The sequence below is a fragment of the Mercenaria mercenaria genome, chromosome 14, assembly GCF_021730395.1.
Source record: "Mercenaria mercenaria strain notata chromosome 14, MADL_Memer_1, whole genome shotgun sequence".
In the NCBI taxonomy this organism is placed as follows: domain Eukaryota; kingdom Metazoa; phylum Mollusca; class Bivalvia; order Venerida; family Veneridae; genus Mercenaria; species Mercenaria mercenaria.
In genome coordinates, this window is record NC_069374.1 from 55105092 (window position 1) to 55119914 (window position 14823).

Here is a 14823-nt window from a genome sequence, read left to right on the forward strand (position 1 = left end):
TTGTTATTAGTTGGACTGAGACAATCAGGGTAGGTAACTATGGACTGATTTTATGTCAAATTACCTCCCTTTATTTCAAATTAAAATGGGTATATCTCCATAACTAATGAAGATACTGATCTGAAATTTCATTTATGCCAACATATTTATTTGGCAGATCCTTCTTTTGTTCACTTACAATATATTTTTTTTTAATTACTTCCCTTTTACCTTACTATAAATAGCTTATTTTTAGTAACTTCTTTATTATTGGCCATAGGGAAAAACCGAGACCACTTTTCTGTGGTACAACATGGATGGTACCTCCAATTTTTAGGTGTTTTTTGACATATCTATACCTTGTAAGAATTTTTTTCTTCTTTTTGGTTAAATTTCTACCCTTTGTTGTTCCTGTCCTTTGGATTTAGATATTTTTTTTGAGGACCTTCTTGTCTCAAGTGCAGTGATAACAGGTGAGCGATATAGGGCCATCATGGCCCTCTTGTTTTTAATTTAAATTTCAAATTTTATTTTCCATTTTGTAACATTATTTGTTTTGACATAATTATATGTTACTTAACTAATTATTTTCTTGCTTAAACATGCCAGAAATTTTACTTAATCACTTTCTAAAGAATTTGATTATAAAACAGATTTTGCTTTTAGCACATAAATATGGGCTGTTGAGTATTGTTATGCCCCCCTTCGAAGAAGGAGGTGTATATTGTTTTGTAGATGTCGGTCGGTCGGTTAGAATGTAGACCAATCCGTTTCCGGATGATGAATCAAGAACGCTTGGGCCTAGGATCATGAAAGTTGATAGAGAGGTTGGTCATCACCAGCAGATGACCCCTATCAATTTTGAGGTCTTTATGTCAAAGGTCAAGGTCACAGTGGCCCTGAATAGTTAAACGGTTTCCGGATGATAACTCAATAACACTTGGGCTTAGGATCATGAAAGTTGATAGGGAGGTTGGTCATGACCAGCAGATGACCCCTATTGATTTTGAGATCAGTGTGTCAAAGGTCAAGGTCACAGTGACGCTGAACAGTTTAACAGTTTCCGGATGATAAATTAAGGACACTTAGGCCAAGGGTCATGAAAGTTTATAGGGAGGTTGGTCATGACCAGCAGATGACCCCTATTGATTTTGAGGTCAGTATGTCAAAGGTCAAGGACACAGTGACCAGGAACAGGAAAATGGTTTCCGGGCAATAACTCAAGAACGGTTGGGCCTAGTGTCAGGAAAATTGATAATGAGGTTTGTCATGACCAGCAGATGACCCCTATTGATTTTGAGGTCATTAGGTCAAAGGTCAAGGTCACATTGGCCAGGAACAGTTAAACGGTTTCTGATCTTTTTGTCCACAGGGCCTAGGGCTTTGATATTTGGTATGTAGCAAAATCCAATGGTCCTCTACCAAGATTGTTTAGATTATTTCCCTGGGGTCAAATATGGCCCCACCCCGGGGGTCGCATGGTTTATATAGAATTATATAGGAAAAAACTTTGAAAAACCTCTTGTCCAAAACCACAGGGCCTAGGGCTTTGATATTTTGTATATGACATCATCTGGTGGTCCTCTACTAAGATTGTTCAAATTATTCCCCTAGGGTTAAATATGTCCCCGCCCTGGGGGTCACATGGTTTATATAGACTTATATAGGGAAAAACTTTGAAAATCTTCTTGACCAAACCACAAAGACTAGGGCTTTGATATTTGTAATGTAGCATCATCTAGTGGTTCTCTACCAAGTTTGTTCAAATTATCCCTCTAGGGTCAAATATAGCCCCGCCCCGGGGGTCACACGGTACATAAAGACTTGTATAGGCAAAAAACTTAGAATCTTCATGTCCATAACCTACATCATTCAAATTTTGACCACATGTATAGTTTTGAGCGGCAAGATGAAGCTTGATATGAGTTGACCTTGATCTTGACCTAGTGACCTACTTTCACATTTCTGTAGCTACAGCCTTCAAATTTGGACCACCTGCATAGGTTTGTGTACCGAAACAAACTGACCTTGTTATTGACCTAGTGACCTACTTTCACATTTTTGAAGCTACAGACTTCAAATTTGGACCACATGCTTAGTTTTGTGTTCTGAAATAAAATATGACCTTGATTTTGACCTAGTGATCTTTTTTCACATTTCTCAAGCTACAGCCTTCAAATTTGAACCACAAGCATAGTTATGTGTTCTGAAATGAAATTTAATCTTGAGATTGACCTATTGACCTACTTTCACATTTCTGAAGGTACAGGCTTCATTTGGACCACATGTATAGTTTTTTGTACCAAAATAAAATTTGACCTTGATTTTGACCTAGTGACCTACTTTCACATTTCTCAAGCTACATCCTTCAAATCTGAACCCCATGCATAGTTTTGTGTACCGAAATGAACTTTGATCTTGAGATTGACCTAGTGACCTACTTTCACATTTCTGAAGCTACAGCTTCAAATTTTGACCGCATGCATATTTTTGTGTTCTGAATTGAAATTTGACATTGAATTTTACCTATTACCTACTTTCACTTTTCTCAAGCTACAGCCTCCAAATTTGAAGCACATGCATAGTTCTGTCTACCGAAATTAACTTTGACCTTGAAATTGATCTAGTGACCTACTTTAACATTTCTCAAGCCACAGCTTTCAAATTTGGACCACATGCGCAGTGTTTTGTACCGATATGAAATTTGACCTTGATTTTGACCTTGAGCTAGTCTTGAAATTTGGAACATGCAAAAATGGCTCAGTGGTGGGCTCCAAGATCACTGTGATCTCTTGTTAGTTAAATAGGTTAAAGGTCAAGGTCAGATTGAACCAGAACGGTAGAACTTTTGTTTACAGTAAGCATATAATTTCTGTTCTTTGTGCAATTACTGAATGCATCAAGGTGGGCATTTCGTGTTCAACGAGCTCTTGTTAACAAAACACCATGATACCTTCCTTAACTGATTGTGAAGCCAACAACATGTTCTGAAATAAACTTCATTAGTTTAAATACAAAATTCCTTATAAAATCTTATTGGTTAATATGGTTACAGTAGAGATTGTCCTTAAAATCTCAAAATCTGTTTTAAAATTTAAAAAAGCAGCCTTCTTTGCAATTTCGAACAAGTAATATCTCTAAAATAATTTGACCTTACAGAATTACTCAGAATACAATTTTGGTGCTTGTCTTAGATGTTTCCATCTTTAATAATATTTCGAACGTACATCATAAATGATATTTGGAGTACTGGATTATACTAAAATATTGATTTAACATTACATAAACTGCACATTAGTTAACACAATAAAATAAAAGAATTAATACTTGAATGTAAATGGAGTTTGTCATTCGTGCGAACATTCTGAGGCAATGACCACCAGCCCACCCCACAAGAATTTCTGTTGATTGATCAGTCATTGGTGATCAGTTACAGTTACCACTTGAGTTTTTCCCCACAGACAAACAGAAACTACTTGGGAGCCGCCAAACCGACGGTCACTTATGCATGGAGCATTTAGTGATTGAACTGTCTCTCTGTCTGTTCGTCCATTTTACTCTCCATACAAATCAGATTGGCTACAGCCCACATTATTGACCCAATTTAGATCATACTCACAGTCATCAATTGTTGTGACTAGACCTACAAACTGACCTATATATAAATGACCTTGGCCTTCATGTGACATTCACTTTCAAACTTAAAACCTTAATAAACAACAGTTTTTGGTCATTATGATCAGAAATCAATGCTACTAGTCAGGACTGAAATTAAACTAATCAGGTGATCTTGACCATTATCTGTCAGTACTTACCAGATGGCCTTTATCTGTGAAGAAGATCATTTTCCATCAGCCTATATTCCACAATAATATCCTTATTAAGTTTATCCTCACACTCAACAGTCTGTGTGCCAAACTGACCTTCACAAAGACGACCTTGACCTTTGTAATTATGATATTCGCCTTTAAACTTAAGACCTCAAAATCAACATTTTTGGTGATATACCCGAGGGCATGATTTTGCATTTTGAAAATGCAGCTCCTTGTTTTATATTTGGTATTACAAAAAATGTATATATTTTCCTAATGAGAGATAAGGTCAAATGCAAAGGTCATCTCAAATTTCAAGGTCACACTATGGTTTAAAGCGGTGCTCGTGGAACATTTTCTAGTGTATTAAGACCATACACATTTTTTGTGAAGTCTTGTGTTTCAGCAAAAAGTTTTGGCTTTCATCAAATTGGTTTCCTATGAGTTATGTCAGTTGTGGAGAATAAGGATGTAGAGGTGAGAGATTGAGGAGAAATGTTTATTGAAATAACAACATTACACAATAGAAAAGTATAGCTTGAACCAAGAAAACAAGAAAATGATTATTAAAATTTGAATTTCAGAGTGAAAGATTACAACACTTACTAAGCAAACCAGTCTCAAAAAATGCAAGCTTGTCATTGGTCAGTTTCAAATTTGTGCACACAAAGAACCAATCAAATCTGTACTATGTTTGTTGTTCCTTTCAGTGCCCATCCAAAGTAAAACAAAAGGACTAAAAAGAAACTTTGTAACAATGGAGACAAGAGTACAACTTATAAAGGACTATGAGAATGCCAAAGGAAAAGTGACTCGGTTAGAATTGGCAAAAAAATACAACATTGGGCGAAGCACTGTTGATGATATAATAAAAAAACGGCAGTTTTTCATGGAGCAAACAAAATCTGACATGTACAGTGTGAGGAAAAAATACCGATCTTTACGTCTTGTTGATGATGGCAGTAACACTTTAGTTATGAACGAAATGGTGTGGAAATGGTATGAAAAAAATATAAATGACGGCATTCCCATGAACGGACCAATACTTCAGAAGAAAGCTAAAGAGTTTGCAAAGAAATTAAACATTCCAAATTTTAAAGCTTCCAGTGGTTGGTTGAAAAGATGGCGCAATAGATTCAATGTTTTGGGTTTTAAGCAGTGGCCAGTTACATGTACCAGTGCTTCACAGTCGACGACAACAGAGGTAGCTAAAGAAACAGTTTCAGCGGAGACAGAAAATGTATATCGTTATTAACACTTATATAGTTAATACTTAACTTTATAGCTGTAATAATACATTGTTGATAGGCAACACAATTGGGCAAGCCCAATCTTCCCTGGGAGCTTAAACATTATTAATTTTTTTTTTAATGAAGTTGTAGCAGTGGCATAAGGTAGAATGGAGGAGGGAATATCAGACACTGCCGAGCACTATAGAATACTTACCCTTCACCTTTCATTCACAATCATTTTTAGCTCATTTAATGGAAGAATAAAGACTGGTTACCAGTATGGTTGATGTTGCTGTTACATTCAGGTTAAAGTTTTAGGGCCTAAGCGTCTCTCTTTCAAATTATATATCTGTTCAACTTCTTTGACGATTATCTCCACCACTACCCCTCCTACACTGCTTCTCAAAAAGAAAAAAACAAATATAACTCTTATAAACTTTACCGATAGGTAGGCATGTTGGCCTTGCAATAGCACTTGTTATTTATGTTTTTTCTTGTGTTTAAGTTACACCAACACAATTTAAGGTAATATGAGCCGCGCCATGAGAAAACCAACATAGTAGCTTTGCGACCAGCATGGATCCAGACCAGCCTGCGCATCCACGCAGTCTGGTCAGGATCCATAATGTTCGCTTTCAAAGCCTATTGCAATTAGAGAAACAGCGAACAGCATGGATCCTGACCAGACTGCAAGGATGTGCAGGCTGGTCTGGATCCATGCTGATCGCAAAGCCATTGTTGGTTTTCTCATGGCTCGACTCATATGGTGACATTATTTCAGGCAGGGGAAGAGTGCATGGATAGAACCAACAGCCTTCCATCTGCCAGCTTGATGGCTTCCTTATTTAGCGCAAGTTAGGTTTTGAACCCACAACAGTGAAGGACAAGTGATTTGACAGTCATTTTTAAGACATATAAAGTAGTACTTAAGTTTTGTTTTCATAAAATGTTGTTTTCATGTTTGTGTTAGCATGACGTTCAGTCAAAGCTGTGCATAATTATGGTCTTCTGTATTAGGCAACCACTTGTCTTACACAGCCACATTTGATATTACCCAACTAATTAACCCGTATACAATTAAGCAACAACCTGTCTTAAAGGCCACTTTTGCCCCTTTTATTGACTGGCTGTTTAAGACAGGTTTGAGTGTATTCTGTCTAGATAAGCTGTTGAATGGTATCTAACACATTCCTTTTTGAATCTTCTTTACTTTTACACACAAGGTATATATAATAGGCATAATAGCCCATAGCTTCACAAAATGCTTTTCTTGTTTGATAAAATGGTACTCTCTATCATTGATCCGTTTGTTAAAGAATCACATGTACCAATATCAATATCTTCATATAGAGAGATTATTAATTCATCTAACAAGTTTTGTGTAAGGATAATACTTGTTCTGAAATCTTTCTCATACAGGAGTATAAACTGCAAATTTCTTATGTCAATTTGGTTTAAAAACAAAAGAGATTTATTAACACAAGATGCATTTGGAGACTAATTTCTTTAAAGCTAGAGGTTGGAATTATGTGCTTGCTTGCCACATGCATGTTACGTCATAGTTGCATGCTATATGCATGTTTTAGATTATAGTTTTTACTTTAATCACATATGCAGTCTATGTAAAGAAGTTTAAGTGTATCACTGACAAATGTGTGATTGAATGGTAAACATACTTCAGTTATCAGCTCAGTGACTAGCCATTCCCTTCTTAATTGTATTTGTTTTTGCTTGTATATATGGGAAGTATTAGAGATAATGCTCCGTGACTAGCCACTCCCTTCTTAATTATCCCCCGACGAAAGTCGGAGGGATGTAGTTTTGGCGTTGTCCGTCCTTCCGTCTGTCTTTCCGTCCGTCCGGAGCCATATCTAGGAAATGGTTGGGAATATTTATTTAAAACTTCATATACCTGTTCACCACTATGAGTTCTTGCGGCCCGTCAAGTTTCAGTCAGATTGCCCAAGTAACACCAGAGTTATGGCCCTTAGAAGTTTCTAGTGTTAACTATATAGGGTACTATAAATATGGCAATTTCTGCATCATAACTTTTGATATATTTCACCTAGAACTATGAAACTTAAACAGAATTTAGATCACCATAATGTGGTTGTGTACACACAATTTCGTTTGGATTTATTTGTAAATTTAGAGTTATTGCCCTTTAATTGTATAAAAATCCACATATTTGTACATAACAGACTTACCATATGGTAGAATTTCATTAAATTTCTTTCATTCTTTTCCATGAACATTTATTGTAAACAATTGAAGTTGTGTACCCACACCTGGTCACCCCCTTACCTTGATCACACCCCTCCCCCCCCCCCCCCCCCCCCCCCCCCCCAAAAAAAAATCATTATTTTACTTTTTTTTTCAGACAAACTTCATAAACATGTTCACCACTATGAGGTTATGGGGCCCATCAAGTTTCAGACAGATTGCCCAAGTAACACCAGAGTTATGGCCCTTAGAAGTTTCTAGTGTTAACTATAATATAGGGTACTATAGATCTATAGATATGGCAATTTCTGCATCATAACTTTTGATATATTTGACCTTGAACTATGAAACTTTAACAGAATTTAGAGCACTATAATGTGGCTGTGCACACACAATTTTGTACGGATTTCTTTTGTAACTTCAGAGTTATTGCCCTTTAATTGTCTAAAAATCCACATATTTGTACATAACAAACTTACCATTTGGCAGAATTTCATTAAATTTCTTTCATTCTTTTCTGTGAACATTTATTATAAACATGTGAAGTTACGCACCCACACCTCGTCACCTACTTGCCTTGGTCACACTCCCTCCCCATCCCAAGCCCCCCCCCCCCCCCCCCCCCAATTTTTTTTTTTTTTTTTCATTTATTTTAGATTTTTTTTCAAACCTTCCATGATTATTTATCAACATGCAAGTTGTACCATTTCCCCACCTCACTCCTCCATACAGTCATGCCCACCACTGATCATGCATCCTCTGCCCCCCCCCCCCCTAAAAAAAATCCACATATTTGTACATAACAAACTTACCATTCGGCAGAATTTCATTAAATTTCTTTCATTCTTTTCTGTGAACATTTATTAGAAACATGTGAAGTTGCGCACCTACACCTGGTCACCCACTTGCCTTGGTCACACCCCCTCCCCCTCCCAACCCCCCTTCCCCCCAAAAAAAACAAATAAATTTTTTTTTTTTCATTTCTTATTTTAGATTTTTTTTCAAACCTTCCATGATTATTTATCAACATGCAAGTTCCCCCACCTCACTCCTCCATACAGTCATGCCCACCACTAATCATGCATCCTCTGCACCTCGCCCCCCAACTTCACCCTTTTACCCTTTTTTTTTTTTCATTTTTAATTTTCCATCAATATTTATAATCAGCATGTGAAATTTTGTTTCCTCTCCCGTTCCCCCGCACCCACACCCCCTAAAAAAATAAATATATACATATATAATTATATTTCCATTCCTTTTTTTTTTTTTAAATGTTCAAACCTTCAACATGTTAAGTTGTGACTGCACAAACCTTGCCCTCAGCCATGTTCAAGATATCTTACCTGTGTTCTCTTAAGGACATCTGTTCTTTTAAGTTCAAATGTACATGTTAAACAGCAACACCTGGTGCTAAACCACTCAAAGACAATATTTCGTTCCAGTTAAACTTCAAGCTCACATTTCAATTAACTGCATTTAATTTTAAAAGCTAAGCTTATTACAATAAGCATATCCCATTCAAAATAAATTCTTCAGTCAGGATCAAAGTATCATACATTTATTTTGTACTCTTTAATTAAACATTTGTTTTCTGTTAAATTGATTTTGACTAATGAAATTATTTGCTTCTTATTAACATCCTTAACTTTTTGACGGATATATTTTTTTGCCATTCCTCACCACAAACCCTTTCGGCGGGGGATACCAATTCATCAAATTTGCTTGTTGTATTTGTTTTTGCTTGTATATATGGGAAGTATTAGAGATAATGCTCAGTGACTAGATGCTCAAACTCACCAGGCTGCGTTTGTTTTGGGCTTAATGCCGTTTTTCAACAGTATTTCAGTTATGTAACGGCAGGCAGTTAACCTAACCAGTGTTCCTGGATTCTGTATTAATACAAACCTGTTCTCAAGTAACTGCCAACTACCCAACATGAATCAGAGGTGAGGACGATTGATTTAAAATGCAATGTCTTTTATCAAATCGTCATAGAGAACGCACGCCTTGCCTGGGGATCGAATTCTTAACCCTGCAATCCGTAGATATGAGCTCTCCTTACTGAGGTCAGCAGGCAGACAAAAATAATGCTTGCTAAGTAACTTATATGCACCCTTACAAATGTTTGTGGGGCAAGAAAAGATGTAACAACAAACAGATATCAGAGATATATATGAGGTATATATACACAGGGACTAGATAGTGCTCTAGATAAATACCAAATGATTACTTGGAGGGATATGATGTCATAACAAACATATACATGTACTATGCATTCCTGCTTAGTAACTAGATATTTGTGCCTAGATATCACATAAATGGTTGCCGACAATGATACAGAGTAACAATGAACATATACTGTAGATCCATGCTCATTAACTGTAGGAAGGATTTGATGTCAAATCAAACAGTTGCTATGGATACATGTCTGTAACTGTAATAGATACTCTCACCTACTTGCCTTGGATACGAGCAGAATGATGACTTGGGAAGGTATGTCACAATAAACAGGTACCATGGAGATACCTGTTAACTAATTAACTAGATACTCTCACATACCAGTCTTGGATACCAGCAAAATGATTGCATGGAAAGATTTGATGTCACAACAAACAGTTACCATGGATACATTTTCAGAAACAATACTAGGATATTCACACCTACTTGCCTTGGATACCACTGGAAAAAAATGATGTCACTATGACCAAATGAAGGATAAACATATACCATGAATATTTGCTCAATAACTAGATACTCTCGCCTACCTACTTGAGTCACCAGACATATAAGAAAAAAGAAACAAATATATATTAGAGATGTTGTTCAGAGTCTAGAGATACTCTCACTTCTATTTACCCTTAAATTTACACAAATTATCAGGCAAATGGTTGCCCCGAAGGATGTCAGTCAACACACAGAGATGCAGCTAAAAACAAGAAAATACCAACACACAGCCTTCTGAGAGAGGTTCATGGGCAAGAATCCACTGAAAATTGTTTTGCTATTAGTACTGTTTAGTAGCAGTGTGGCACTGGATGTAACAACAAACATGTTTCAGAGATACTTCCCAATGACCAAGATTTTTTTCACATCCCATTTCTTGATAAACACCAAACCATTAAGAGATTATTGATACTAAGAAAATGATTTTCATTTTTTTCTTACAAAAGGTTAAGTAATACCTAAATAATTTAGTAATTTATATTTTCGGAGTTAGATTGGCACATTAAGAGTTCCTATTTGCATTGTTTTTATAAAGATGGCTATAATTGAAGACATTTTCATGATTATCTCCCAGTACTTAAAACACCCAGTTAAGCAGACTGAGTATGCAGTATTAACAAAGTTATGGCAAATTGAGTTTTTGCTTCATCATATTCATAATATCTCTTTATATTTACTATTCTAAGTCATTTTATTCCTTATATATTCCCTTATTATGAATTTCATATAATATAACTTTATGTAGAGACAAAATTGTAGAGGGCAGAATGAATCTGATAACCCATGCCAATAACAATAAACCTGTATAATAACACGTTATTAGCGTAAGGAGTGACATTTAAATAGCTGGATGTTATGCTTAGGTACTGTATGCAAAAAACTAGTGTGCCAGGTTAGCTTTACAGGTAGAACACAAGACAACTTTGCATTCGATTTGTTGGATATTTGGTTTTCTTCATGGTTTATTTCACAAATGATAATATATTTGAAGTCATTCATCTGAACATGTGATTCATGAGGGGAAGTTGCACATTACTGAAGGGAAATTTTGCTTGTTTATTGGGATTTTATTTTGTGGATTGACACAACCATGAAATCTACAAAAAATTAGTCCCCCACATATATAAACCCTGCCCTAGCTGAACACAATTGATTCTGCACATTGGTGCAGTCTGATCATGATCTGCACTGTTTGCCATTCAGTCAGTATCTTTTTGGTATGCACCCCTTCTAACAGTTAATGGTACTGTCCTAAATGAAAGATGGACAAGTTCAATATAGAAATTTAGCAGGGTAAGGGTTAATGGTTTCACATTAACCTAATATTTTTTGTCAGTTTCTGACGTTCTGCGCTAGAAGTCATTTTTTATGCAATAAAAGCAGGAAATGCCATATAGTTTTCCCGCTGTCCATATGTTTATTATTTTGTTAGTCAGTACAAAACATTTGCATCTCAGCTTAAACTTTTAAACCATTCAAGAGAAAGTTTGCATAACTTTTGCAACAAGGTCACCAGCAATGACCCTAACCTTATACCTAACCCATAGGCAAGCATTACTCTCCACTGGAGAGCAGGGTGAAGTGATAGGGAGGCACTCATCTCTACTAGTGACAATCTGACCTGAACTGTGTTTGTTGTTACTTTCAGAGGCTGGCAAAAAGGGAAGTAAACAGCAGAGAAGGAAAAGCTTTCTGAAGATAGAGACTAAAGTTGAGCTCATTAAGGAATTTGAAACTGGAAATGTATCCCAGAAGGCCCTAGCAAAAAAGTATAACATTGGAAAAAGCACGGTTAATGACATTATAAGGCGACGACAATTTTATATAGCGGAGAGCCAGTCGGCTCTTTACAATGTGAGGAAAAGATACCGGAAGTTAAATGAAGTAACTGATGGTGGTAAAACATTGACCTTAAATGACCTGCTATGGAAATGGTTCGAGAAAAATATGAAAGAGGGAGTGGTAATGGATGGACCTATGATTTTGAAGAAAGCAAATGCTTTAGCAAAAAGTTTAAAGATGGAAAATTTTAAAGCCACCAGTAGTTGGTTGAATAAATGGCGTGAACGATTCGGTATTGATTTCTTCAGGAAATTATCAGTAAAACGTACTGCCCAGTCATCTGCAGCAAAGGTGCATTGAGCTTGTTTTATAAGCAGTTATGTTATTGTAGATTTAATTAGGAAGTTGTTGAATTTGGTTTTACTTGTAAACAATTACTTTACGGTCCAAAAATGCTTGCAATATTTATAACTAAGAACTGATAACTTCAGTCATTAAAATCCTAGAGACAGTACTGTTCAGTACAGTCAAACCTGTGTTAAAGACCAACTCTCAACATAGACCACCTGGCTCAAAAGACCACAGTCATGTTTTGTTTCCCATTTTAACATTTACAATGTATTTTAACCTCTGAATAAACGCCACCTACCAAAAAAGACCACATTTTGGCTCTCCCAAGGGCGGTCTTTTAAGACAGGTTTGACTATATTTATTCTCAGATTAAACCCAGGGGGTATACTGGAGTCACCTTGTTGATGGATTTTTCTGTCTGTGCTCTTATGTTAGCTCTTGGAAGGATAGAAGGATTGATTTCATTTTGGTAAACAGTGATATTATTGAAAGGAGGATTCTGATTACTGTTTACTTATCATTGCCAGAGTTAAGGCCCCTTTTTGACAAACTTGGCAAAATTTTGATGTCTGTTCAATAATGAATGGTCCTGTAATTCAGTTCATTTTTGGTAGGCAGGTACTTGATTAAAAATGCAAGCTAAGTTTGATTTTTGTCACAATCCACCAAACATTGGCCCCTTTTCAACCATTTGGTTTGTCTGTTCAAGTTTTTTGCTTCATTTTACCATTGTTAACATTTTGCCCAATTAAACCCTAGTAGGGGGCCTCTGTGCCTGAGTGGTGTAGGTCGCTGACTCCCATTCACTTGGCCCTCTCCAATGTGGGTTTGAGCCTCACTTGGGGCGTTGAATTCTTCATGTGAGGAAGACATACAGCCAGCGTGCGGAAGGTCGGTTCTACCCAGGTGCCCGCTTGTGATGACAATGCACGAAGTGGCACCTGGGGTGTTCCTGCACCATCAAAGGTGGAGAGTTGCCATATGACCTATAAATGTGTAGGTGTGACGTTAAACCCAACAAAAATAAAGAAAAAAAAAATCCCTAGTAATAAAAAACAAACAGATCTTATCAGAGCCAGTTTATAGACATGATATTGGAAGCTGAGACAGCACATCACACCTGTTACCAGAATCTTTTTCATTTCATGACATTACAATCAGACAGTAAAGTTAGACATACCTTGTAAGAACATTTTCTTTTGTCTTTTTTTTTCAGTAAATTAGAAAATCATATACTTCTTGAGGTAATAAGAGAATTGTATTTGATATATAAATGTTTTGAAAGCCTTACTACAGACACAAATGAGAGTATTAGCACAGTCTGCTTTGTTTTTCAGTTATTTCCAGAATAGTTTATTATTATTCAGAAAGTTTGATCTTATATAACATGACCTTGAAGCAGAGGTTATTATATTACATGTTGATAATGCCTACTCCTTGTTTAAATGGGTCAACAGTGTTGTTGTACTAATTAAATAGACTGGCCCGGTTTATAGGTTGGTCAGGGCTGCGGATATGTGATATGTATAATTGTATTTTGTCATTATTTTTGAGCATAGATCCTCTTCAGTTGGGAACCATCCATGTTTACAAAAACGTTTGTTTATTTTATGAGGAGTATACAGTTTGTATATGTATATAATTATGTATGACATGTAGTAAATTTCTGTATGAGGATCTCTGTGGCTGTGTGGTTAATGTTCCTTGCTTCAGATCACTTACCCTTAATTGCTGCGCCTTGGAATCCTTGCGTCGTACAGAATTTTTTCATGTGGAGAAGCTATCCAGATGGTTTTCGGAAGTTAAATGAGCCGTGCCATGAGAAAACCAACATAGTGACTTTGTGACCAGCATGGATCCAGACCAGCCTGCGCATCTGGGCAGTCTGGTCAGGATCCATGTTGTTCGCGAACAGTTTCTCTAATTCAAACAGGCTTTGAAAGCGAACAGCATGGATCCTGACCAGACTGGTCGCAAAGCCACTATGTTGTTCTCCTCAAGGCGTGGCTCAAATGGTTCTACCAAGATGCCTGGTTTGACCAAAGTAAGAGGCACCAGCGGTCTTTCTCCACAGTCAGAAGCTGAAAAGTAGCCTGTGATTGTAATAGTGTGATCTTGAGATTTTGTTTGCTGCACATGTAAGAATAAATGCAAAATGGCTGTGAATGGCAAAATTATGTTTTTTAGCTCAATTTTGGTAACAGTTTAATGTTCTTAATTTTAAAACCACAGTCAGGCTGCTTTGAACATAATTTATGATAAATTTCTGCACATACCATTATAAATATGGAATCTCAAACATACTTTTTTGTTGTTTAAGAATTCATTTATTGCAGCATACAGTTTCTGTTTGTGTAGCAACTGCTTTTAAACCTGTAATTATGTAAGAACTGCATTTCTTTTTTCTCCATCAGTTCTTGAGCAAAACAATGTTCTCTCTAATGATTCTATTAAAACATGTATTGGTATAATCTGAACACATAAGTATGAAAAGAAGTCAAAACTACAAACAAAAATTTTAACATGTCACTTTATTTTTCACCAATGTTTCGACATTAGTTTTTAGCTCGACTATTCATAGAATAGTAGAGCTATTGGACTCGCCCATGCGTCGGTGTCCGCGTCTGCGTCGGCGTCCGCATCGGCGTCCGCGTCCCGATTTGGTTAAGTTTTTGTATGTAAGCTGGTATCTCAGCAACCACTTGTGGGAATGGATTGAA

The 14823-nt window shown here is 36.5% G+C and overlaps 1 protein-coding gene across 4 annotated transcripts in view; it reads left to right on the top strand.

The window, feature by feature from the left end:
- Window positions 1–14823, top strand: part of LOC123527550 (uncharacterized) — a 49003-nt gene that overhangs the window by 28852 nt on the left and 5328 nt on the right. The window contains exons 5-6 of one of the 4 annotated variants that reach the window (XM_053523553.1): window positions 4502–5031; window positions 11619–11803. The exons of 1 other annotated variant lie outside the window; for it this stretch is intronic. In XM_053523553.1, the coding sequence (XP_053379528.1) occupies window positions 4502–5031; window positions 11619–11666 (578 nt within the window). In that variant the 3' untranslated portion in view covers window positions 11667–11803. Of the gene's footprint in view, window positions 1–4501; window positions 5032–11618; window positions 12104–14823 lie in introns of those variants that run through there. 2 more of the 4 variants (XM_053523554.1, XM_053523557.1) reach the window with 2 other exon arrangements.